Source organism: Dendropsophus ebraccatus, chromosome 7 (assembly GCF_027789765.1).
Source record: "Dendropsophus ebraccatus isolate aDenEbr1 chromosome 7, aDenEbr1.pat, whole genome shotgun sequence".
Lineage (NCBI taxonomy): Eukaryota > Metazoa > Chordata > Amphibia > Anura > Hylidae > Dendropsophus > Dendropsophus ebraccatus.
In genome coordinates this window covers 94991256-95018076 of record NC_091460.1, presented here as the reverse complement: position 1 = coordinate 95018076, position 26821 = coordinate 94991256, and the positions used below count along the sequence as shown (strand labels likewise).

Below are 26821 nucleotides of genomic sequence, written 5' to 3'. Positions count from 1 at the left end.
CTGCATCTGGATTCACGGCGGGGGGAGATGAAATAAGTGTATATCAGACCCCAGATCAGACCCCCCTAGTGCCCCGATAACTAACCCCCCTCCCCCGGCGGCCATCATTTCCAAGATGGCCGCAGCCATCCCTGCGAACAAACGATGTTTGTTCGCAGGGATGGAAAAGTTTAAATGAATGAAAGCCCCATGCTCTCCGCCACCGGAGGTAGCGGAGAGCATGGGGCAGTCATCGGGGACCCCCCTGTGGGGTCCCGGTACAAGCGATCAGCGGTATATACTAGGGATGCACGATGCACCGAAATATCGATACTACTATCGATATTTCGGGCAAAAAAATGATTCGGTACCAGGATTTCCTGGTATCGATACTTTATATTAAGCTGCCTAATAACGCAGCTTAATATAAAGTATAGAGCAGAGAACACGGCTGGCGGCTAGCTAAGCACCGGCCATGTTCTCTGTGTGCCGCCCCCTGCTCCCTGCAGTCACCTCCTCCTCCGCCCGCCCCTTCCTCCGCTCACTGCAGTGAGAAGTTATAGCCGGCACACAGCGATCGCATGTGCCGGCTATGTAACTTGTGCAGATGCCGCTGTCACACTGACAGCGGCATTTGACCCATCCTGAGCCGTTCCAGAAGCAGTGGGGGTCGGCTACTATGTGTAACAGACCCCCGCTGCTAATCACCCGCAGCCTGTCACACCTCAGCCTCCTGTCCCTCCTGGAATGCAGCAGCCGGAGTGAGGAGCTGCGTCTAAGGCTGAGGACTCTGATGCCCGCTCGCCCTCTGTCCATCCCCGGCGCTGTTCCTATGCATATTCATGTGTGCACACTCTCGGTGGCTGCGCTTCCTGACCGGCCTGAGAGTGCACACATGAATATGCACGGAGTAACGGAGGTCCGACAGCTGGGAGCTTCCCGGAGCTGAGGGGAGGGGGATTTGTAAAGGGAGCTAATTTAAGGTGGAACAGACAGCCTGAACCTTGGCCAGCAGCAAAGGTTAATCTTCCTGGTGGCCGAGGTTCAGGCTGTCTGTTCCACCTTAAATTAGCTCCCTTTACAAATCCCCCTCCCCTCAGCTTTGACAAGCCTCATGCTGAGTGTCCACAGGTACCGCAGTGAGAGCAGGGGATGTGTGCAGACATTGCAAACATCCCTGCCCTCTAGTGTGCCCCCACATCCCTGCCCTCTAGTGTGCCCCCGCATCCCTGCCCTCTAGTGTGCCCCCGCATCCCTGCCCTCTGGTGTGCCCCCCGCATCCCTGCCCTCTGGTGTGCCCCCCGCACACCCGGCCCTCTAGTGTGCCCCCGCATCCCTGCCCTCTGGTGTGCCCCCCGCATCCCTGCCCTCTGGTGTGCCCCCCGCACACCCGGCCCTCTATTGTGTCCCCCCGCATCCCTGCCCTCTGGTGTGCCCCCGCATCCCTGCCCTTACACCCCTGCCCCCTGACAGGAACTGACCTGCCAGGCAGAGTAACCGTTTCCTGTCCGTCCAGACCTGGCAGCCTTCACCAGCTCCCTGCACTGTGGGGGTTGTAGTCTGTACCCAGTGGCGGATTAAATGTACCCTGGGCCCCGGGCTGTTCACCCAACCTGCCCCCCCCCCCCCCCCCCCATCAATCCGCCCACATTATAATCCACTACTGACCCCCCCCCCATGCTGTCCCCAATAAACATAATGTTTGGTCCCTTGCTGCACAGAGGATGTCAGGAGAGGAGGGGGCTGATCTTATAGGGGAGGTCACAGGGTCACAGCAGCACAGAGGATGTCAGGAGAGGAGGGGGCTGATCTTATAGGGGAGGTCACAGGGTCACAGCAGCACAGAGGATGTCAGGAGAGGAGGGGGCTGATCTTATAGGGGAGGTCACAGGGTCACAGCAGCACAGAGGATGTCAGGAGAGGAGGGGGCTGATCTTATAGGGGAGGTCACAGGGTCACAGCAGCACAGAGGATGTCAGGAGAGGAGGGGGCTGATCTTATAGGGGAGGTCACAGGGTCACAGCAGCACAGAGGATGTCAAGAGAGGAGGGGGCTGATCTTATAGGGGAGGTCACAGGGTCACAGCAGCACAGAGCATGTCAGGAGAGGAGGGTTCTGATCTTATAGGGGAGGTCACAGCAGCACAGAGGAAGTCAGGTGAGGAGGGTGCTGATCTTATAAGGGGGGGGGGGGGTGTTGTATTTTTTTTCGAGGTATCGAACTGGTATCGAGTATCGAACAAAAAAATCGAGTATTGGTATTGAACTCAAAATTCTGGTATCGTGACATCACTAGTATATACTATATACCGCTGATCGCTTGTACCATGTGCCGCCGGCACTTTTTATCCCGTCACCATAAATGATTGGTAACGGGATAAAAAGTGATGTCCCCCCACCCCCGAAGTCGCCCCCCACCCCCCCTGTCACCCCCGTCCCCCAGTCACCCCCCCCCCCCCCCCCCTTCCCCATATACTCACCTGATCCTGGAGCTCCGTCCTCCTCGACGTCCTGGCTGGTTATGAAGTGTGCATGCGCTTCACAACCGGCCAACTCTGGAAAATTTAAAGTGACAGAGACCAATTTGGTCTCTGTCACTGAACTATGATTACTGTGATACAAAATATCACAGTAATCATAGTAATACAGTGAAAATGAATGTGTAAAGTACAAAAAGTGACAAACATACAAAAAAATAAAACACACACTTTTTTATTATAGTAATAATTGCAGTTTACTCCCAAATTACCCCTAACCCTACCCCAGATCACCCGTAACCACCGCACGTTGCCCGTAACCACCGCACGTTGCCCGTAACCACCGCACATTGCCAGTGACCCCCTCCAGATTGCTCGTAACCACCCCAAATTACCTATAAGCACTTCAGTTTAGCAGTAACAATCCCAGATTGTCTGTAACCCTTCCAGGTTGCACATAACCCCCCCCCAGGTTTCCCGTAATCACGCCAGATTTACATGTAACCCCCCAGATTGCAAGTAACCACTGCACGTAACCACCGCACGTTGCCTCTGACCACCGCACGTTGCCTCTGACCACCCCACCGCAGGTTGCCTCTGACCACCCCACCGCAGGTTGCCTCTGACCACCCCAGCGCAGGTTGCCTCTGACCACCCCAGCGCAGGTTGCCTCTGACCACCCCACCGCAGGTTGCCTCTGACCACCCCACCGCAGGTTGCCTCTGACCACCCCACCGCAGGTTGCCTCTGACCACCGCAGGTTGCCTCTGACCACCGCAGGTTGCCTCTGACCACCGCAGGTTGCCTCTGACCACCGCAGGTTGCCTCTGACCACCGCACGTTGCCTCTGACCACCCCACCGCAGGTTGCCTCTGACCACCCCACCGCAGGTTGCCTCTGACCACCCCAGCGCAGGTTGCCTCTGACCACCCCAGCGCAGGTTGCCTCTGACCACCCCAGCGCAGGTTGCCTCTGACCACCCCAGCGCAGGTTGCCTCTGACCACCCCAGCGCAGGTTGCCTCTGACCACCGCACGTTGCCTCTGACCACCCCACCGCAGGTTGCCTCTGACCACCCCAGCGCAGGTTGCCTCTGACCACCCCAGCGCAGGTTGCCTCTGACCACCCCAGCGCAGGTTGCCTCTGACCACCCCAGCGCAGGTTGCCTCTGACCACCCCACCGCAGGTTGCCTCTGACCACCGCAGGTTGCCTCTGACCACCGCAGGTTGCCTCTGACCACCGCAGGTTGCCTCTGACCACCGCAGGTTGCCTCTGACCACCGCAGGTTGCCTCTGACCACCGCACGTTGCCTCTGACCACCGCACGTTGCCTCTGACCACCCCAGATTGCGGTAACCACCCGAGATTACCTATAAGCACTTCAGTTTATCTGTAACCACCCCACGTTGCCCGTAACCACCCCAGATTGTCTGTAAGCACTGCAGGTTGCCCTTAACCACCCCTTAGGTTGCCGTAACCACAGCAGGTTGCCCGTGACCACCCCATGTTGTCCATACCCACCCGAGATTACCTGTAACTACCTCAGGTTGCCCATAACCACCCCAGGTTGCCCGTAACGACCCCACATTACCTGTAATCTAATTTTTTTTATTTTATTTTAGTAACTGCGCTATTCTAATAACCATTACTAGCTGCGGTTTTGCTCCAGCAAATTGGCGCTCCTTCCCTTCTGAGCCCTGCTGTGTGCCCATACAGTGGTTTATGCCCACATATGGGGTACCGTTTTATTCAGGAGAACCTGAGTTACAGATTTTGGGGTACGTTTTCTCTCCTGTTCCTCGTCAAAGTGAGAAATTTCTAACTAAACCAACATATTATTGGAAAAATTTGAGTTTTAATTTTTACTGTCTACTTTTGAATACTTTCCTCTAATACCTGTGGGGTAAAAATGGTCACCACACCCCAAAATGAATGAATTCTCTGAGGGGTATACTTTCCAAAATGGAGTGACTTATTGGGAGATTTTACTCTGCTGGCACTACAGGGGCGCTGCAAACGGACCTGGCGCTCAGAAACTTCTTCAGCAAAATCTGCATTGAAAAAGCTAATTGGCGCTCCTTCCCTTCTGAGCCCTCCTGTGTGCCCATGCAGTGGTTTATGCCCACATATGGGGTACCATTGTACTCAGGAGAACCTGTGGTACAAATTTTGGGGTACTTTTTTTCTCTTGTTCCTCGTGAAATTGAGAAATTTCAAACTAAACAAACATATTATTGGAAGAATTCGAGTTTTTCATTTTTACTGTCTTCTTTTGAATACTTTCCTGTAATGCCTGTGGGGTCAAAATGCTCACCTCACACCAAGATGAATTCTTTGAGGGGTGCACTTTCCAAAATGGGGTGACTTATGGGGGTTTTTCTCTCTGCTGACACTACAGGGGCACTGCAAACGCACCTGGCGCTCAAACTTCTCGAGCAAAATCTGCATTGGAAAAGCTAATTGGTGCTCCCTTCCTTCTGAGCCCCGCTGTGTGCCCATACAGTGATTTACACCCACATATGGGGTACCGTTGTACTCAAGAGAACCTGCGTTACAAATTTTGGGGTGCTTTTTCTCTCATTTTCCTTTTGAAAATGAGAAACTTTAATCTAAACGTATATATTATTGGAAAATTTAAATTTTCCATTTTTTTACTGCCTAATTGTGAATACTTTCCTCCAGCCCCTGTAGGGTTAAAATGCTCATTATACCCCTAGATTAATTCTTTAAGGTGTGTAGTTTCCAAAATGGGGTCACTTATGGGGTTTTCAGGATACCAGACTTCTAAATCCATTTAAAAAAAAGAACTGGTCCCTAAAAAAATCAGTTTTGGAAACTTTCACGAAAATGTGATAATTTGCTGATGAATTTCTAAGCCCCGTAACACCCTAAAAAAGTAAAATATGTTTACCAAATTTTGCCAGAATAAAGAAGACATATTGGTAATGTGACTTAGTAACTAATTTATGTGCTACGACTTTCTTTTTTTAGAAGCAGAGAATTTCAAAGTTCATAAAATGCAAATTTTTTAAAATTCTCTTGATATTTTGATGTTTTTCACAAAAAACACACAAAGTAGTGACCAAATTTTGCCACTAACATAAAGTGCCATATGTGACGAAAAAACAATCTCAGAATCGCTAGCATACGTTAAAGCATCACTGAGCTATAAGAGCATAAAGTGAGACAGGTCAGATTTTGAAAAATTAGCCTGGTCATTAAGGCCCAAACTAGCTGCAGCACGAAGGGGTTAATGTTTGAAAGAAGGCGCTTCATTTTCGTTTTAGGCTGGTTGCACTGCTGGTGGAGGCTGTGACCATCGTTGCAGTACTAGTGGAAGCCCTTGGTTTACTTTCTTCAGCATGCTGTTGGATCCTGTGGACAATGGCTGCAGCTTCATCACCTCTGGGTGTTACTTTTCTTTGTTCAATGGGCTAACCAGTGATTTTCCCAATTCCTCTAAAAAAAATTCCCATTCTTCTTTTATACACTTTATTTTTCTTCCAATTTGGATCTATTTCACGCCATAACACAAATGCATTGTACGCCAACACATCAAGAATATTGTAAAAAAACAACCATTGGCCACCGATTTAGTTTTGCGTTTACAAGTGTAAGTGCCTATGAGTTGATCTAGAGCAGTGCTTCTCAAACTTTTTCTACTGGAGCCTCACCTAACAGACCAAGGCAATGCCTGGGTCTCACCAGACTGGCCAAGAGGGTGCCGGGCCTCACCATCTGTGTACAAAATAAATTAATAATATGTCTAAAATGGAGATTTTTGCAAACTGCAAAAGAACTGTGCAGATCATACTTACTTTGTGAAAACCGCCTCCCCAGCTGGGCCTCACCAACAACTAGGGGGAGCCTCACTGGTGAGGCCCGCCTCACAGTTTGAGAAGCACTGATCTAGAGTATAAACTGCCCCTTTAGTGGCATTGTAATGTAAAATTATGTCTGGCTTTCTGTTGTCTGATAACGATTGACCAAAATGAGATTATAACTCCTTCTTTTTTTTTTTTTTTTTTTATATATAAATGTCTGGAGATTAGTATAAAAGGCTATCGGTCATTTTTGACCGAGCAGTACAAGAGTTAAAAACGTGGAGCAAAAAATAAATAAAAACAACTGCTATTACTAAGAACCCCTCAAATGAGGAAAAGTCAATAAACCACAAGTTTCAGAACCGCATAATGAATATTTTAAAAAATATCAAATTTCAAATTCGGTCGTTTTTGACCGAACAGAACAGCAGGGTTAATTAAAATTTACCAACCACATCTAGAAGTTTGTTCCAAGTATCTTCTACTCTTTCAGTAAAGTAATATTTTATTATATTGCTTATCTAGGTCCAAGAGAGTGGAGTTTCACTGCTTAAGTGGGAAGGTGTGTACCAAGTAGCAATTGCCCCCACAATACAGACAAAAAGTGAAAATGTGGTTCTTGTATCCCAGTCACGCTCCCAGAAAGAATTTGCCCACATCAAGTACTCTCTGGACAGCAGGGAGACTATGAACATTACTATGGTTTAATGGGATTTTGTGCCCACTGCAGCTTGAAGGGCACACTGCATCAGAACGTCCTGGCGCTCACTCTGGCACTTCATTTCCCGAAGCAGCTCTTCCACAGTAGTCTTGGGCTGACCAGCAAGGCTTTTGACCACACCAGGGAGTGGAGTCTAGTGCCCTCTAGGTACCCAGGTCACCCTAGGTACCCAGACTGCTCCAGAGTTGTGGCTCTGGTGTGGGAAGCAGTTGTTCCAAAAAAACAGACAAATAAGTGTAAGTGTAAATGAGTGTAAGTAGCAAGCTGAGTCGTCAACAAGAGAATCATCACAGTACCAGTATTTCAACAACGAGACAGCAGCGTTGTCAGTCAGGCGCAAGATCGGGGCAGGCAGCTTTAGATAGAAACATAGAAAATTATCGGCATGAGAAGACTATCTAATCAATTTATTCTGCCCTTTTTAGTATTCCATTTCTTATTATGTTGAGTTAGAGACGTGTGGTCGCAAGGAAGATTCCAGCACCCAGTTGTCCAATTCTGATTCTTTTATTGTAGCATGACAAAAAAAAACAATAAAAGTTTGACAATCTCTGATGCAACGATTAAGGTCTAAACAGACCGAAGCGCATCAGAGATTGTCAGGTTTTTATTTATTTTTTGCCATGCTACAATAAAAGAATCAGAATTGGACGACTGGGTGCTGGAATCTTCCTTACTACTTGTTCCTTGGTGATTGCTCGCACCTCCGTGCACCTGTAGGAGGGGATAATATGTGCAGGTGTGGTGAGCTGACTATTCTCCTTGTGAGAGATGTGTGGTCATCCAGTTACTGTAGATTTATGAACCACAACTGCTTGAAGATTCCAGGAAGATGTAGGTCAGAGAATCTTAAGTCGGCCATGTAAGAGGAAAATGGTACAGAAAAGGTCAGACAGGCGTTAGCTGAGGAATAGGTCAGGATACCTGGAGTAGCGGTACAATAGCAAACACAGGAACACACCTTCACTTAAGAACATGAGGATCCACCAACGCTCAACCAAGAAGGAACAGGTGGAGGATCTTCCAGTGCAGGCAGAACAGAATGGGTGGAGGCAGAAAATGGTGGAGACACAATGGCCCTTTAAGAAAAGTAGTCGGAGGCTGGGAGGAACAAGAATGCCGGAGGACATTGCATTAGCGAGACGAGTGGAGGAGCTGGCAGGACCGAGACTAAAGTGATGGGCAGTGTAGGCAGAATCAGGATGATACCAGGGATAAGTATCAGAGCACCTGATGGTTTTACAGAAAGAAGCCACCACCCAAGGGTGAAGGAGTTTGTAGGGGGTTTAGAGAGAGAGCAGCTAAATTAAAATTTGGCCAACAGATATCTATATCATAAAAATCAAAGTCTGTCTGTCCTTCTGTCCTTCTGTCTGTCTGTCTGTCCTCTATAGACTTCCAAACGCCTGAATCGTTTGACCCCAAATTTGGCCCACAGATACATTGGGTGCCCGGAAAGGTTATTGCGAAGGTCCCGTCCCCGCCAGATGTACAGGAGGGGAGGGGGAGGGGAAAGAGCGCCCCATAGAGATGACTGGGAAAATCTCCTCACTGCAAACACAGGTGATATAATTAGCTGCAGCAGACACGGCAGTTGGAGCCTTAGCAACCAATAGGATTACTGCTTTCATTTTCACAGGGAGCAATGGTTGCTAGGGAAGCTGCCTCACAACATCCACAGTAATAACTGGTAGACCCCCTACTCCATCTATACAGTACATGTATATACAGGACCCCCTACTCCATCTATACAGTACATGTATATACAGGACCCCCTACTCCATCTATACAGTACATGTATATACAGGACCCCCTACTCCAACTATACAGTACATGTATATACAGGGCCCCCTACTCCATCTATACAGTACATGTATACAGGACCCCCTACTCCATCTATACAGTACATGTATATACAGGACCCCCTACTCCATCTATACAGTACATGTATATACAGGACCCCCTACTCCATCTATACAGTACATATATATACAGGACCCCTTACTCCATCTATACAGTACATGTATACAGGACCCCCTACTCCATCTATAAAGTACATGTATATACAGGACCCCCTACTCCATCTATACAGTACATGTATATACAGGGCACTACAGGTATACAAAACTGTGACTGGGTAACACTGCCACACCAGACCTGACCAATACCGCCATACAGTGCTGGATAACACTGTCATACCAGACCTGACCAATAATGCCATACTGTGACTGGATAACACTGCCATACCAAACCTGACCAATACCGCCATACTGTGATGGATAACACTGCCATACCAGACCTGACCAATACCGCCATACTGTGCTGGATAACGCTGTCATACCAGACCTGACCAATACCACCATACTGTGCTGGATAGCACTGCCATACCAGACCTGACCAATACCGCCAAACTGTGACTGGGTAACACCGCCACACCAGACCTGACCAATACCGTCATACTGTGACTGGATAACACCATCATATCAGACCTGACCAATACCGCCATACTGTGGATAACACCGCTATACCAGACCTGACCAATACCACCATACTGTGACTGGGTAACACTGCCATACCAGACCTTACCAATACTGCCATACTGTGACTGGGTAACACTGCCATACCACACCTGACCAATACCGCCATACTTTGACTGGATAACACCACTATACCAGACCTGACCAATACCGACACACTGTGACTGAATAACACTGCCATACGGGTAAATAAGACCCTGCAGGTATACAGGACCCCAAAACTATACACTACATGTACACGGGACCTCCACAAACTATATACTACAGGTATACAGGACCCCAAACTTTACACTACAGGTATACAGGACCCCAAAACTATACACTACAGGTATACAGGACCCCAAAACTATACACTACAGGTATACAGGACCTCCACCAACTATATACTTCAGGTACACAGGACCTCCACCAACTATATACTACAGGTATATAGGACCCCAAACTATACACTACAGGTATACAGGACCTCAAAACTATACACTACAAGTATACAGGACCTACACCAACTCTATAATACAGATATACAGGACCCCAAAGCTATATACTACAGGTATACAGGAACTCCACCAACTATATACTTACTACAGGTATATAGGACCCCAAACTATACACTACAGGTATACAGGACCTCCACCAACTCTATACTACAGTTATACAGGACCCTCAAACTATGCACTACAGCTATACTGGACCCCCGAACTATATACTACAGGTATACAAAACCTCCACCAATTATACACTACAGGTATCCAGGACCCTCAAACTATAAACTACAGGTATACAAGACCTCCACCAACTATACATTACAGGTATACAGGACCCCCGAACTATACAGTACAGGTATACAGGACCTTCACCAACTGTACACTGCAGGTATACAGGACCTCCCTCAACTACAGGTATACAGCCCCCCCAACTACACACTACAGGTATACAGGACCCCCCCCAACTATACACTTTAGGTATACAGCCCCCCCAACTATGCACTACAGATATGGGAGACCCCTAAAAACTATACATTGTGGGTATACAGAACCCCTCCAACTATGCACTATTCCACTGATTAACTCAGATGAAACAATACCTTTAGCTCGGCCTCTTGGGCACCTTAGAACAAATCTAATTAAAACACTCACACTTTATACCCGGCTTGTCTGTCTGTCTGTCTGTCCTCTATAGACTTCCAAACGCCTGAACCGTTTGACCCCAAATTTGGCACACAGGTACATTGGGTGCCGGGAAGGTTATTGCGAAGGTCCCGTCCCCGCCAGATGTACAGGAGAGGAGGGGGAGGGGGAAGAGCCCCCTATAGAGATGACTGGGAAAATCTCCTCACTGCAAACACAGGTGATATAATTAGCTGCAGCAGACACGGCAGTTGGAGCCTTAGCAACCAATAGGATTACTGCTTTCATTTTCACAAGGAGCAATGGTTGCTAGGGAAGCTGCCTCACAACATCCACAGTAATAACTGGTAGACCCCCTACTCCATCTATACAGTACATGTATATACAGGACCCCCTACTCCATCTATACAGTACATGTATATACAGGACCCCCTACTCCATCTATACAGTACATGTATATACAGGGCCCCCTACTCCATCCATACAGTACATGTATATACAGGACCCCCTACTCCATCTATACAGGACATGTATATACAGGACCCCCTACTCCATCTATACAGTACATGTATACAGGGCCCCCTACTCCATCTATACAGTACATGTATATACAGGACCCCCTACTCCATCCATACAGTACATGTATATACAGGACCCCCTACTCCAACTATACAGTACATGTATATACAGGGCCCTCTACTCCAACTATACAGTACATGTGTATACAGGGCCCACTACTCCATCTATACAGTACATGTATATACAGGACCCCCTACTCCATCTATACAGTACATGTATATACAGGACCCCCTACTCCATTTATACAGTACAGGTATATACAGGGCACTACAGGTATACCAAACTGTGACTGGGTAACACTGCCATACCAGACCTGACCAATACCGCCATACTGTGACTGGATAACACCTCCATACCAGACCTGACCAATACCGCCATACTGTGACTGGATAACACTGCCATACCAGACCTGACCAATACCGCCATACTGTGACTGGATAACACTGCCATACCAGACCTGACCAATACCGGCAAACTGTGACTGGGTAACACCGCCACACCAGTCCTGACCAATACCACCATACTGTGACTGGATAACACAGCTATACCAGACCTGACCAATACCACCATACCGTGACTGGATAACACCGCCACACCAGACATGACCAATACCAACACACTGTGACTGAATAACACTGCCATACGGGTAAATACAACCCTGCAGGTATACAGGACACTACAGGTATACAGGACCCCAAAACTATACACTACAAGTGCACGGGACCTCCAAAAAACTATATACTACAGGTATACAGGACCCCAAACTTTACACTACAGGTATACAGGACCCCAAAACTATATACTACAGGTATACAGGACCTCCACCAACTATATACTTTAGGTGTACAGGACCTCCACCAGCTATATACTACAGGTATACAGGACCCCAAACTATACACTACAGGTATACAGGACCCCAAAACTATACACTACAGGTATACAGGAACTCCACCAACTATATACTACAGGTATATAGGACCCCAAACTATACACTACAGGTATACAGGACCTCAAAACCATACACTACAGGTATACAGGACCTACACCAACTCTATAATACAGGTATACAGCACCTTCACCAACTCTATACTACAAGTATACAGGACCCCAAATATACTACAGGTATACAGGAACTCCACCAGCTATATACTACAGGTATATAGGACCCCAAACTATATACACTACAGGTATACAGGACCTCCACCAACTTTATACTATAGTTATACAGGACCCTCAAACTACTTACTACAGGAATACAGGACCCCCGAACTATATACTACAGGTATACAAGACCTCCACCAATTATACACTACAGGTATCCAGGACCCTCAAACTATAAACTACAGGTATACAAGACCTCCACCAACTATACATTACAGGTATACAGCACCAACTATATACTACAGGTATACAGGACCCCAGAACTATACAGTACAGGTATACAGGACCTTCACCAACTGTACACTGCAGGTATACAGGACCTCCCTCAACTATACACTATAGGTATACAGCCCCCCCAACTATGCACTACAGATATGCGAGACCCCTAAAAACTATACATTGTGGGTATACAGAACCCCTTCAACTATGCACTACAGGTATACACTAATTCCACTGATTAACTCAGATGAAACAATACCTTTAGCTTGGCCTCCTGGCCACCTTAGAACAAATCTAATTAACACACTGACACTTTATACCCGGGCAGCGCCGGGTACATTTTCTAGTCCAAAATATATTACTGTTTGACCTATCTAACAATAGTAATATTTCTGTTTATAGATGCCGACCTGGTTAAAGAGCCCTAAGGCTGGTTAAATTAAATGGCTCACCTTCTCCCCCTATGTACTGGGTGCTCCATTTGCATGATGCATTGCTGTTTCCGTTCCCTGCTGTATCAAAGTGTGACTAGCAGATTCACCTGTTTGTGGAAGCACCAGAAGTCATTTTCCTTATGTATACTTATGAGCATTTTATAGCTATACATTGGAAAGGTCTCGATCACACAGCTTATGGCAGCTTAATAAGGAAATGGAACACATTGTAACCACGGGGTTAGCGTAAAAAGGCTTTGGAGTGTTTCTTTAAATGCGTGGCAATTTTTTTGTTTTGTTTTGTTTTGCCATTGAATATATTTTAATATTGGGATGCCTTGTCATATGTTTCCTTTGGTAGCGTGCAAGGAGCCACCATATAAAGTTGAAGAATCTGGATATGCTGGCTTCATTTTACCAATTGAAGTGTACTTCAAAAATAAGGTAAAACCTGTATATGTATATATCAGCATTAATTCTTATATGAGTTAGTGTAGCTTTGATAATTGTTGCTAATATATTGTACTTGTTTTGCAGGAAGAACCCAAGAGAGTGTGTTTTACTTATGATTTGTTTCTGAATCTTGAGGGAAATCCACCGGTAAATCATTTACGCTGTGAGAAATTGACTTTCAATAATCCCACCAAGGAATTCCGCAGAAAGTTGCTGAAAGCTGGAGGGGTGAGCACATATAGTTAGAATGGCTTTGTGTACTACTGCAAAAGGAACAGCTAAGAGTACACGAACAGGCATACCACTTGTCCAACTGTTGATGCAACATGGACCTATATGACTCTTAAAGGGGTAGTTCACCAAAATCTTTTTTTTTTTTTTTCCCTCCCCCCCCAACTCAAATGGTGTCAGAAAGTGCTAGAGATTTCTAATTTATGTCTATTAAAAAAATCTTCAGTATTCCAGTACTTATTAGCTGCTGTATGTCATGCAGGAAATGGTGTATACTTTCCAGTCTAGAGAGCAGAGGTGTTTTTTTTTCATGGGGATTTGCTACTGCTCTGGTAAGTTCCTGTAGGGCAGACAAATAACATATCTGGACAAAGAGGAGCGCTAGTGTAGCATGGACAGTATCAGTAGGAAAACTGCTTGAAAATGGACCAAACTAACCTGGTGGTGTTGTGCAAACCTTAGGCGCAACACTAGTAGGCGTTTATGTTAACCTTTTAAGGACGCGTGACGTACCGGTACGTCATGCGCCCGCAAGAGATGTTCAGAGCGGGGCCGCACGGTGACCCCGCTCTGATCCACCGCGGTCCTGGGTGCCGCGTGTAGCCCAGGCCCGCGGCTATTAGCGGGCACGGTCCGATCGCCGTGCTTGCTAATACAGTAATCAGATGCAGCTGTCAAAGATGACAGCTGCATCCGATTACCGGATGCAGCACTTCTCTGGTGTCTAGTGGGGTGGATCGCTCGCAATCCCCACGTCTATGCCGGCCGGGTGTCAGCTCCAAAGTGTTTCTAGTAAAAAGCCCCCTCCCCTAATAAAAGTCTGAATCACCCCCTTTTTCCCATGTTTTAAATAAAAGTAAATAAATAAATAAACATGTTTGCTATCGCCGCGTGCGTAATCTCCCGAACTATTAATTAATCGCATTCCTGATCTCGCATGGTAAACGGCGTAAGCGTAAAAAAATCCCTAAGTGCAAAATTGCGCATTTGTGGTCGCATCCAATCCAGAAAAAATGTAATAAAAAGCGATCAAAAAGTCGTATATATGCGCAATCAATGTACCGATAGAAAGAACACATCATGGCGCAAAAAATGACACCTCAAACAGCCCCATAGACCAAAGGATAAAAGCGTTATAGGCATGGGAATGGAGCGATTTTAAGGAACATATATTTAACAATGGTTTGAATTTTTTACAAGCCATCATTTCACCACACATTGAATTATTTGCTGGTTGCGCAGTGTACTTTATGCCAAAATTCAGCCTGTCATTGCAAAGTACAATTAGTGACGCAAAAAATAAGGGCTCATGTGGGTCTCTAGGTGGAAATATGCAAGTGCTATGGCCTTTTAAACACAAGGAGGAAAAAACGAAAACGCAAAAACGAAAATTGGCTCCGTCCTTAAGAGGTTAAATTAGTCCGCCGCCTGGCTTCTGGTTCTCTGCTCCCAGCACTGGTTCTGATGCCAAAGCACGAAAATGCAGCTTGGACGTTTATTCACACGTTATTCACACATTCAAGAGTGGAGGGGATATGTGTGGTATATATATAATAATAATAATATTTTTTTTATATTTTATTTTTTTACAGAATTTTTATTTTTTATGTTTTGTACCATTTCCAGTAAATATCTTAATTGTTATTTAGTCATAACAGCAGGCCACTATTATATTCTAGCAGGCCATTTAATTATTTATATTTACTTTATAGGCAAAGATATTTTAATCATATACATATCATTTGTATACATATTTTATAATCTTGTACTTTTACACATCCCATTTGGAGCTAATGGATTCTATGAATATTCCAGCTGGCCATCCAATGTAGTCACATATACTTTCATCCACATTCTCCCCCTGCCCTCCAAAGGTCCTGGCCCTCTGAGGGTTAACAGCTCCTGATGTCTGTCAGGTGATGTCATTCAGGTGACGTCAGGGGAAGTGATGTCATGGGGATTCTGCTGCTCTCAGAGCAGGATTTGGCGTTTTGCAGTGAGGAGGTAAGTTGCTGGCACATTGCTACACAGCATTTTTGTTGTTTATTGCTATAGCTCTGCGGTGGGGAACTTCCGGCCCGTGGGCCGCACCCGGCCCCTGAGACCTCCCGATATGGCCAGCGGCTTCCCTGTGATGTGCGACGCTCTGGTGGTGCAGGAGCCGGGATTCACAGCATCTTCCTGTGTCTGTGCCAGCCCCTTCCCCACCAGAGCGGCAAATGTATTCCTCCTTCGTGGTGCGCGCGATGGCGCCAATTCATCGTGCACCGCCTGCAGGAGAAGAATGGCACAAGCTAGAGGGGAGAGTAGTGGACCTGGGCAACGTGGAAGCAGAGGAAAGGTGAGTTGGATGTTATATTTTTTTTTTTATTTGGGACAGGCACTGGGGGGTTAACAAGGCTACCAGGGACATGAATGGGGGGGGGGGGTTATCTAGGCTACCAGGAACATGACTGGAGGGGGGGTAACTAGGCTACCAGGGACATGACTGGAGGGGGGCTAACTAGGCTACCAGGGACATGACGGGGGGGTAACTAGGCTACCAGGGACATGACTGGGGGGGGGGGGGTTAACTAGGCTACCAGGGACATGACGGGGGGGGGGGGTTAACTAGGCTACCAGGGACATGACTGGGGGGGGGGGGGTTAACTAGGCTACCAGGGACATGACGGGGGGGGGGGGGTTAACTAGGCTACCAGGGACATGACTGGGGGGGGGGTTAACTAGGCTACCAGGGACATGACTGGGGGGGGGGGGGTTAACTAGGCTACCAGGGACATGACTGAGGGGGGTTTAACTAGGCTACCAGGGACATGAATGGGGGGGGTGGGGTGGTACGTAGACTACCAGGGACATGACTGGGGGGCTAACTATGCTACCAGGGACATGACTGGGGGGGGGGGGGTTGGGGGGGTTTGAGGCCACCGGGGACATGACTGGGGGGGGGGGGGTTGAGGATACCAGTGACATGACTGGGGGGTTGAGGCTACCAGGGTCATCACTTGGGGGGTTAACTAGGCTGCCAGTGACATGACTGGGGGGGGGGGGTTGGTGGGGGGTTAGGCTACCAGGGACATGACCGGGGGGGTTTGATTCTACCAGGGACATGACTGGGGGGGTTAGTTAGGCTACCAGGGACATGACTGGGGGTTAACTAGCCTACCAGGGACATCATTGGTGGGGGGGGTTACTAAGCCTACCAAAGGCATCACTGGGGGGTTAAATAGACTACAAGGGGCATGACTTGGGGGTTAACTAGACTACAAGGGGCACAACTTGGCGGTTAACTACGATAGCAGGGGCACTAGGGAAACAATACTTTGCCTTGCCCCGGGTGCTGCAGACCACGCTACTAATTGCCGAGCACAGTATGCGGCCCTCGAATGATTTTATTAATGCCCGACTGCCCTTCGACATGGAAAAGGTTCCCCACCCCTGCTATAGCTGATCGGACTCTCAGGAACAGAGTTATACAGTATATGTGTATTGAGGCTGCTTAATTGGTTTCATTTTTGGACATCAAGTGTTCTATAGCCATTTATTTTTTTTTTGGGATGATATAACTGACCTGATATTGGCTAACCGTGTCAGTCGTTTGTCTATGCCATGCGGTTTGGTTCAGTGCTGCATAATAGTTTATTATTTATTATATGTAATTTCTTAGTTTATATAGAGGATGTTTGTCTGCTCTTGAGTGGAGCTATCTGTGTATTATTAAGCAATTTATGTTTTTGTATATAGGAGCTTGATAAAGGTGTCAGTCAGACACCGAAACACGACGCTCCTTTTTTTTTTTTTTTTTTTTTTTTTTTTTTTTTTTTAAAGCCTAGTGTGATTAAACGTCCAAGAAAGATACTTGTGAGGTCCTTGGAGTTCTTTTGGGAGTCCTGCGCCGTGGCTGTATGTATGGTCTAATGGTCAATTCCAAACTGTCACAAACAGAGGTGGCAGCAGAGAGCACTGTGTCAGACTGTAAAGAATATACCACTACTTGTAGCAGATAAGTAATGGAAGACTGGTGTGTTTTGTTTTGTTTTTCTTTTCTTTTTTGCTGAACTACCCCTTAAATTATACCGGTTTTTCAGCAAACTAGGAAAATCATTTTTAACTTTCTACAAGCTTGCACCAAAAAGTATATTTATAGGTTTTTTATTACCTGCAAACATGCAACTTGATGCACAGGAGTTTTACTTTCAGGTAATGGTCATGCCAGAGGGAGCAGAGACTTTATCAAGACCAAGCCCTGACTATCCAATGTTGCCAACAATTCCCCTCTCTGCATTTTCAGACCCAAAGAAGGCTAAACCATCATCTTATGGATCAAAGGTCAGTATTTCACCATGCATGGTGTGGAACCCCCCCCCCCCCCCCCCAACAGAAGTTAACAATATCGTAATCATTATACAACATACATGGTTTTCTACACTTCCTATAATGTTTTTCAGGATGGCAATAAAGAAAGTAGTAAAACATCAAAACCCCACAAAGTTACAAAAGAACACAAGGAGCGGATGAGGAAAGATTCAGAAAGCAAAAGTAAAGAGAGTGATATCGGCAAACAAGTTAAGGAGTCCTCTTCCTCCAGAAAACCAGCTGAGGCCAAGCCTCAAAAGGATGAGAAACCGCCCATTAAAGTAGCCTTTAAAGAACAAAAGTTAGCTTTGAAAGAGCCTAAGATGGAAAATATGTCTCCAAAAGGTGGTCCATCTGAGGCCAAGCCCTCAAGCAAAAGGCCACCAAACATAGACTCTCCTAAATCTAGTAGTAAAAAGCTGAAAAAAGGAACTTCCAAAGGACTTGCAGTTTCTGGAACCTCCCCTCGGGGAGCTCCTAATCCAAGTAACTCTATCACCTCCAACTCATCCTACACAGAGAAGAAAATGGTAAAGGAGAAATCAGGAAACAAACCTGATAGGAGTAAACCAGACACTGATGTAAAGAAACCAGTAGAAGATGATTCCAACTCTGATAATGAGGAATCTTCAAAATCAGAGGTAACTATGTCCTGCTATGTTTTAGCTGATGGTAATGAACAGACCTTCCAATAGTGCTTTTTCAGCACAGACAAAAGCTCAATGTTAGTAAAACAGCATTTAAAATGTACCTGTCACGAAAACTAACTTTTTGCATGTCATCCGACATAAAAAAAGACAAAAACGCAAAAGTGCGACAGCAACTTGCAAGTGCTAGGACTTACCGTATATACTCCCCCCATTGTATACACAATAGAAAAACTCATCTAAAGATTTTTTTTTTTTTTAAATGATCTTAAAAAAGTATTTGATCAAATACAGTACCATTTCGCCATGTTAAGGTGACCTCAGAGACAAGGTTCCTAACACTGACCTCTCTTAGGCTAACGTTAAACCTACAAAACTAGGTATAGGGAGTTAGATTCCTTTAACCTGCTGATTGTTTCCTTTTAAAGGGGTTGACCACTTAATAGTAAAATTGTTCAGTGTACAGTATCAGTAAGTGTACTCACTGCACTTCCTGACAGCAGCTCCCTCACTGACAACAGTGTCCTGTACTGACTGCTCTTACTGACAGCAGTTCCCTGTATACTCACTGCACTTAGGGTCCTATTCCACAGGCCAAGCAGGGTCCGATAAACGATGTAAACGTCTGCTAGATCGGCGCTCATTTACTGGGCTTATTCCACGGCCCGACAATCGTTAGCGAGGGCTGCAGGCTGCAGCTCGCTACCGATGTCCTTGCAGCATACATTAATTAGTAGGGCTTCTCCTCCGCTCAGTCTTTCTCCCTGGGTCCTGCGGCGCAGCATCAACTGAGCTGTCAGACCGCTTAGCCAATCACTGGCCGCGGCGATTGCGGCCAGTGATTGGCTGAGCCGTCTCACAGCTCAGTCAGGCCGCACCGAAGCTGATGCTGCGCCGCGGGACCTGGGGAGGAAGACGGAGCGGAGGAGAAGCCCTGCTAGGTAATGTATGCTGCTTCTTAAATCGTCAGTCGCCCGCCGCGCACTGCTATTCCACGAAGCGATGCACGGTGGGTGACCAACGATCGGCTGATCGTTTTCTCTATTCCACCGAGCGATAATCGGCTTCCTGTATACACTGCACTTACTGACAGCAGCTCCCTGTGTATTCACTGCACTTACTGACAGCAGCTCCCTGTGTACTCACTGCACTTACTGACAGCAGCTCCCTGTGTACTCACTGCACTTACTGACAGCAGCTCCCTGTGTACTCACTGCACTTACTGACAGCAGCTCCCTGTGTACTCACTGCACTTACTGACAGTAGCTCCATGTGTACTCACTGCACTTACTGACAGCAGCTCACTGTGTACCTCAGAGCTAAAATCAGCTTCCCCTCCTCAAGGCTGTGCTTTCCTGCTCTGTGGAGATTCTGTCCATAAGATATGACCATGCCCTGCTGCCCTGCCCTAAAGCCCCTATTCCACGGGACGATGCAGAGGAGCAAACGAGTGCTGTCAGCGCTAATTTGCTCCTCATTCCCTGCTCGCTGCCGCAGCTATTCCACGTGTCGGCAGTGAGCTGGTGAGTCAGGGGGGCTGCCCGGGTGATCGCTCGATCGTCCGGGTAGCCCCTTTTCCACGGAGCGACGGCATCAGATCGATGCTATATCAGTCGTTTGTTTTTCAACATATTTGCTGCTGTCAGTAAGTGCAGTCAGTACACAGGGGGCTGCGGTCAGTAAGTGCAGTAAGTATACAGGGAGCTGCTGTCAGTAAGTGCAGTGTATACAGGGAGCTGCTGTCAGTAAGTGCAGTGAGTACATAGGGAGCTGCTATCAATAAGTGCAGTGAGTACAGGGAGCTGCTGTCAGTAAGTGCAGTGAGTACACAGAGAGCTGCTGTCATCATGTGCAGTGAATACACAATGAGCTGCTTTCAGTAAAGGCCCTATTACACCAAAAGATGTTTGACAGATTATCTTATAGATTTTTCCAGCCAAAGCAAGGTATGGATTTGAAAAGAGGAGAAATCTTAGTCTTATCTTTATGACCTGTTCTCTGTTTATAGTCCATTCCTGGCTTTGGCTGAAAAAAATTGTCACATAATTTGTCAGACATCTTTTGGTGTAATAGGGCCCTTAGTGCAGTGAGTACATTTACTAATACTGTACACTGAACAATTTTTCTATCTTGTTTAAACTGATATCAGCTTGTATAAATGTATGTATATATGTACATGTTTTTTTTTGTTTTGTTTTTTTACTAGATGCATCTTTATCTAAGTAGTCTTTAGGCCTAAGGACACACTCCATTTTCTTGCAGGAAGCTTTTCCAGCATCCTTACACTGCAATAGCTGTTACTATGGCTAAATGTTTTCTCTTTTTTTAGTCTGTTCCATCAAGTCCTTCAAACAGCAGCTCTAGTTCGGACTCCAGCTCTGAGTCAGACTTTGAACCATCACAAAACCACAGCCAAGGTATGCTTCCATTGTTAAAGGAAAGGTATCACCTATTAGTTTTGTTTGAATTGCAGTTATACTTGGATATGTTGTATTTTTTGTCATTTGATCTAAGCCTTTTTTGAAGCTCCCACATCCAAGATCTGTCCTGGGGTCCGTTCGGCAGGGGATGCAGTTATTGTCCTAAAAACCACTTTTAATCCTGCATCCCTGTGTCTAACGGCCGGGGCTTACATTTGTATATGCATTAGGCTGGCACCACCTCTCCGTCCTTCCTCCCCACCCTCCTCATCATTAGGAATGCTCCAGTAACATTTACTGCTGTTTGAGCTTTGCACAGGTGTATTAACGATCCAGCCCATGTTTATTATACACACAGCTGACGAATAGTAGGCCTTGAGCATTCCTAATTATGAGGAGGGTGGGGAGGAAGGACAGAGAGGTGCTGCCAGTCTAATGCATATACAAATGTAAGCCCCGGTCCTTAGACAGAGCGCTGCAGGATTAAAAGTTGTTTTTATGACAATAACTGCATCCCCTGCCGAACGGACCCCAGGACAGATCTTGGATTAAAAGCAGCTATCCGAAGGTACAAGCGGTTTGGGGGGGGTGGGGGGGGTGGATTGTGGGTACAGAGTCGCTTTAAATAAAATAGTCATCTCCCCTTAAACATCTCTTCTCCAGACTAAACAAATTAAATTCTTTTAATCTATCCTCATAACGAAGATGCTCCATTCCCCTTATTAGCTTTGTCCAGAGATTCCATGCGTGTTTTAATGCATGACAATATCCTGCTGGCCTTAGAAGCAACTGACATTGTGTGCTGTTCTGTAGTCTATTATCTATAAGTACACCCAGATGCTTCTCCATCAACAATTCTCCCAGAGTAACTCCCCCTAGGACATATGATGCATATGGGTTATTAGTGCCCAGGTACATAACTTTACATTTATCCACATTGTGTCTCGTTTGCCAAGTGGACCCCCAAATATTCAGTCAGTCTAAGTCAGCTTGCAACGTCTGCACATCCTCCATAGACTGTACTGTATTACAAAGCTTAGTGTCAGACGCCCATGAGGGACTGTGTGTCTATGTGTGGTATATGACGTGGGACACCTGGCCTAACACACCAGGAGGTTTCCAGTCTCGAGAGCTGTGTGTCTGATGTTAAGGGTTGCCGGTGGAACTATTCCTGGGGTCTCGAACAGGAGATCTCAGTTGAATATGTTGCCCCCCGTTAATAGTGATTTGCCCTAGCAATTGCGGGGTGCTCGCTGATACTGACGGTGGGGGCAGCCCCCTCTCATTATGAATGATGACCTGTTTCAAGGTGGTTCTTCCCATGTACCCAGCTTATTCCTAGCCTGGGTGGATGCTACTTGCTACATCCTATGATGTGATAGCTATATATCAGGTCCTTGTAACATTTATTATGCACCTGGATACTGTTTCCATTAGACCCTTACTTACCACAGGGTAGACTCTTCACACAAGGACAGAGGTGCTATTTGGGGTGAACGGTGGGGACCGTGCCCTTTTTTTCTCCTTCTTTTTTTCCTCTTTCTTCTTCTTCTTCTTCCTCTTCTCCTTGTTTTTGTCCTCTCTATTCTTCTTTTTAATTAGTATTCCCCATATTGGGTGCTCTCTACTAGCACTCTCTATAACTCTACTTCTACCTCTTACTTCTCTTACATGTGTCTGGCGCTGCTCGCCTTTCCCCGGAGCGCCGGCGCTCGCTGACAGCGCATGCGCCGGTGGTGAGCGCTGGCGTCTTGGTTTCCATGGTGACGCGGCCGGGTCTGCCTTGCGGGACGAAGGGGAGGTTAGGTGACACGTCACTTCCGGCGGTCGGGACACGTGCGGACATTCCCGCATGACGTCACGGCTGACCTTTACCACTCTCGCCCCGAATCTCTGCAGGACATCCAGCTAGGCACCACAATCCGACATGGATTCTAGGCACACATCCGGATACAGGTACACTGCTTTGTACTGTTACATGGATTATCTTATGCTACAAATATGAGGACATGATATTGCCCCTAAACACTTACCTAGTACCCCTCTGAGGTTGATGTATACTATGCACCTAGGTCTATTTGATGGTGATTATTTGACTCATGTATACTATACATCGCAAATATTGTGGTAGTTCTATGTCCGTGTTTTACATAGGTCCCTGGAGTTTACCACTCCCATGATATGTCGTTGTGTCCACACCCCCATTTCTGAGTGATTGGTTGTTAGATTGATGGGTAGCCTTTTTAACCAGCACTTTGTTCACTGTTAATGTATGCTTGACAAAGACTCATCGCGAGTCGAAACGTCGTATTGCTTGTGAGCACAATAAAGTTTTGAAGACTTACTAGAAGTTTTGGATGCTGTTGGATATACTATTTTGAGCTACGCATTTTACCCACTCACTGAGATAGTGGGCCAAAGCGTGCATCCTCATATCGTGCTACTTGACAAGGATTGCCTAGTGCTGCTGGATCTCGTCGTTTGCCCATGAGGGACTGTGTCAAACGCTTTTGCAAAATTTAGGTACATTGAATCCATAGCGACCCCACTATCCAGGCTTCTACTCACCTCTTCATAAAAACATATAAGGCTGCATTCCCACGTTCCGTGATCCTGACGGATCACGGACGTGGAATGCATGTACTGGAGCCCCCCCGCGCCCGGACAGCATCTGTAATTAGATGCTGGGAGGGGGGGAAACTGTATTCATAAGCGTCGCGCTGTAATGAATCAGTCGCGCGGTGCTGTTACTACAGCGCTGCGCTTATGAATACAGTCTCCCCCGCTCCCAGCATCTAATTACAGATGCTGTCCGGGCGCGGGGGGACTCCGGTACATGCATTCCACGTCCGTGATCCTGACGTGGGAATGCAGCCTTAGGTTGGTTTGACAGCTTCTAACCTTAGTAAAACCATGCTGGTTATCACATGTTTAGTATTTTACACGTGTTAGCAGCACTGGCCCTGCCCACCTCAGATCCATCCTCTTCTTTTGTATATACAGAGCTGAAGAACCCATTCATTAACTCAGCTTTCACCTGATCCCCAGTTATTAACTCCCCGTCACCATTATTTAGGGGACCTACATGCTCTGACCTTGTTTTTTTATTTTATTTTTTTGCCTGAATATATTTAAAAAAAAATTTGGGGTTTCTTTTGCTATCTATGACCACCTGCCTTTCATTGGGAATTTTTGCTGCTTTTATTACCTTTTTACAGGCTTTATTGACCTCTGTGTAATGTTTACAGGCTACAGCTGACCCCTTTGATTTTGTTTTGTTTTTTAATTCCCTTTTTCTGACGTTTATAGCCCTTCTAACCCCAGTTTGTGGGATTTGATTTTAATCTTTTATATTTGTTACTGGCAGAAATAAATTTAGCAGTACAGTTATTTTTTTATTTGTATTTTTTAAATTTTATTTTTATTAAATAATTTTTCCTTTTACACATCAGACAATACAATGCAACAAGTTGTTCATTAACAAGTACATAGTATCAAGTTTCGTATGACTCAATACTAGTGGAATGTCAACGTCTATAATCAAATGCAGGAGTGACTTTGGTATTTCCCATACTACTCCTGACACAAAATAAATGGGGGGGGGGGGGGGCAAGACAGAGGTTACACAAGGGAAGGCTACAGAGAAGGTTACCAGTCATTTAAGGTCAAGCTGTACGTGGAGCCCTAATATTAGGGGATTCCTTTTCAGCCCAAAACACGTCCCACAGTTTCCAGACCTGCTTGACGTGGTCCAGTCTATTATTAAGCATAGCCGTTAGTTGTTCCATATTCCTTACATCAAGAATGCGAGCAAATAGGTCATTTTGTGTAGGGGAGACCGTCCTTCTCCAAAATCTAGCTACTAGGCAACAAGCTGCCATGAGAATGGGAAGCAGCAATTTCATAGTCTTGCGCCCCAATTTCACGGATGATACATTAAAAAGGTAAAAGACAGGGTCCAGCGCAATCTCAATGTCCACGACGTGTAGCGTGTAGGAATTCGGGGTGGTGGTACCACAACAGCATCAATTTGTATTGGTTTTCTTTCATAGGTTGTACATATAGATGTCTGAGCGACCCTGTCCACTATCACCCGCCATACCGACTGTGGTAGCTGTCTGCCAAACAGCGCCTCCCAGCGCGACATCTCAAGTCTTCGTCAGGCTCTTGAAAATACGATAGATATCAGAAATAAGACCCTTAGTTGAGACCCCTGCCTTATATAACCTCTCAAAATCCATGGGAAGGGAGAACGTAGTAGAAGAGAAGAGAGTGAGCATAAAGTGCTTTATCTGCAGATACTGGTACTGCGCTGTGGGAGGTAGGTCATAGTCGGCGGCTAGAGATGCGTAGGATAGGGGGGTCCGGTCTGTAGGGTTAACGATGTCTGCGAAACGAAACAACTTGTTCGCATGCCAGACTCTGGACATTCCACTCGTCAGGCTATCCGGGAAACTCTGGTGGAAAAGAAAGGAGGTCATCGGAGAGCATTTGGAGACTAAGGGAAATTTTTTGATGCAAGTGCGCCAAAAAGCCTTGTATGATTTATAGGACCTAAGGCTGGTCCCTGAAGGGTTGTCAGAGGTGGACCATAAGAGGGAGTTGGGGTGGTCAGGCGCTAACCACAGTTTTTCTAGTAGCATCCATTTCGTGTAGGCCATGGGCGCTGACCAGGCTGGGATATGGCGGAGATGTGCCGCCCAATAGTAACAGACCAAGTCAGGAAGAGCCAGTCCTCCCAGTGACTTGGGAGCCTGCAGAATATTTTTAGCAATTCTGTGGCGTTTATGAGCCCACACGAAATTGAGGATGGAGGCTTGGATCGCCTTTAGGGCACTCATAGGGACTTGAATCGGGAGGGTCTTGAAGTAATAGAGGATTTTAGGCAGGACGGTCATCTTGACCGCCGCTATCCTCCCTAGCAGAGGAATGGGCAATGAGTTCCATTTATCCAGTAGGGTCCGGATTTCCGCAAACAGTTTGGGGAAATTAAGGGCATAGAGTACAGTTATTTAATGTGGATTTGAAGATTCCCCGTTTATTATCTTTATTGGTATTTGACAGCAGCCACTTCCAGTCAATGCCGGGAAGTTCAGCCCTTAACCCAGGAAAATTGGCCCTTTTTAAAATTAAATGTTTTCGCCCTCCCAACATGTCTGTGTTTTCTACACTTCAAGATAGAAGTCACTATGTTGTGGTCGCTGTTACCCAGGTGTTCATGGACATCGATATTCTCAACCAGTTCTGAATTTTTAGAAATCAGATCTAGGGGGCGGAGCTTGCTGCGGCCATGAACAGACGCACCTAGAGAGAGCTTCGGCTTTACTGTTTCTTTACTGGACTTAATCCTGTAGAAATCCTGTCACCATCACCCCAAAAGCATTCTATCTGCTTCCTAAACACCTCGGGACCAAGATGAACTGCACCCGACAATCCCAAGCTGCTGAGAAGTTGAAGGCATTTGCAAGGCCTACTCCACAGCAAAGTGCGGATCAGCCTCGTGCTGACAAAGATGCCGACCACGCAGACCCTGAGGAGCCTGAGCTCATGCTCGCACAGGTGTCGGCCCAACTACTTGATGCCATACATACCTTCACAAACTAGCTGACTGGAAAACTGGAGGAGGTGAAAACAGATGTTGGTCTGCTGTGACAAAAACAT

At 46.4% G+C, this 26821-nt stretch overlaps 1 protein-coding gene across 2 annotated transcripts in view; it reads left to right on the top strand.

Annotated features, from left to right (window-relative positions):
• MLLT1 (MLLT1 super elongation complex subunit) overlaps nucleotides 1-26821 on the top strand; it is a 208678-nt gene that overhangs the window by 96116 nt on the left and 85741 nt on the right. Inside the window, exons 2-7 of one of the 2 annotated variants that reach the window (XM_069977922.1) lie at nucleotides 6804-6840; nucleotides 13418-13500; nucleotides 13594-13737; nucleotides 17938-18066; nucleotides 18186-18734; nucleotides 21070-21157. In XM_069977922.1, coding sequence (XP_069834023.1) covers nucleotides 6804-6840; nucleotides 13418-13500; nucleotides 13594-13737; nucleotides 17938-18066; nucleotides 18186-18734; nucleotides 21070-21157 — 1030 coding nt within the window. The remainder of the gene's footprint in view (nucleotides 1-6803; nucleotides 6841-13417; nucleotides 13501-13593; nucleotides 13738-17937; nucleotides 18067-18185; nucleotides 18735-21069; nucleotides 21158-26821) is intronic. The other variant, XM_069977920.1, reaches the window with a different exon arrangement.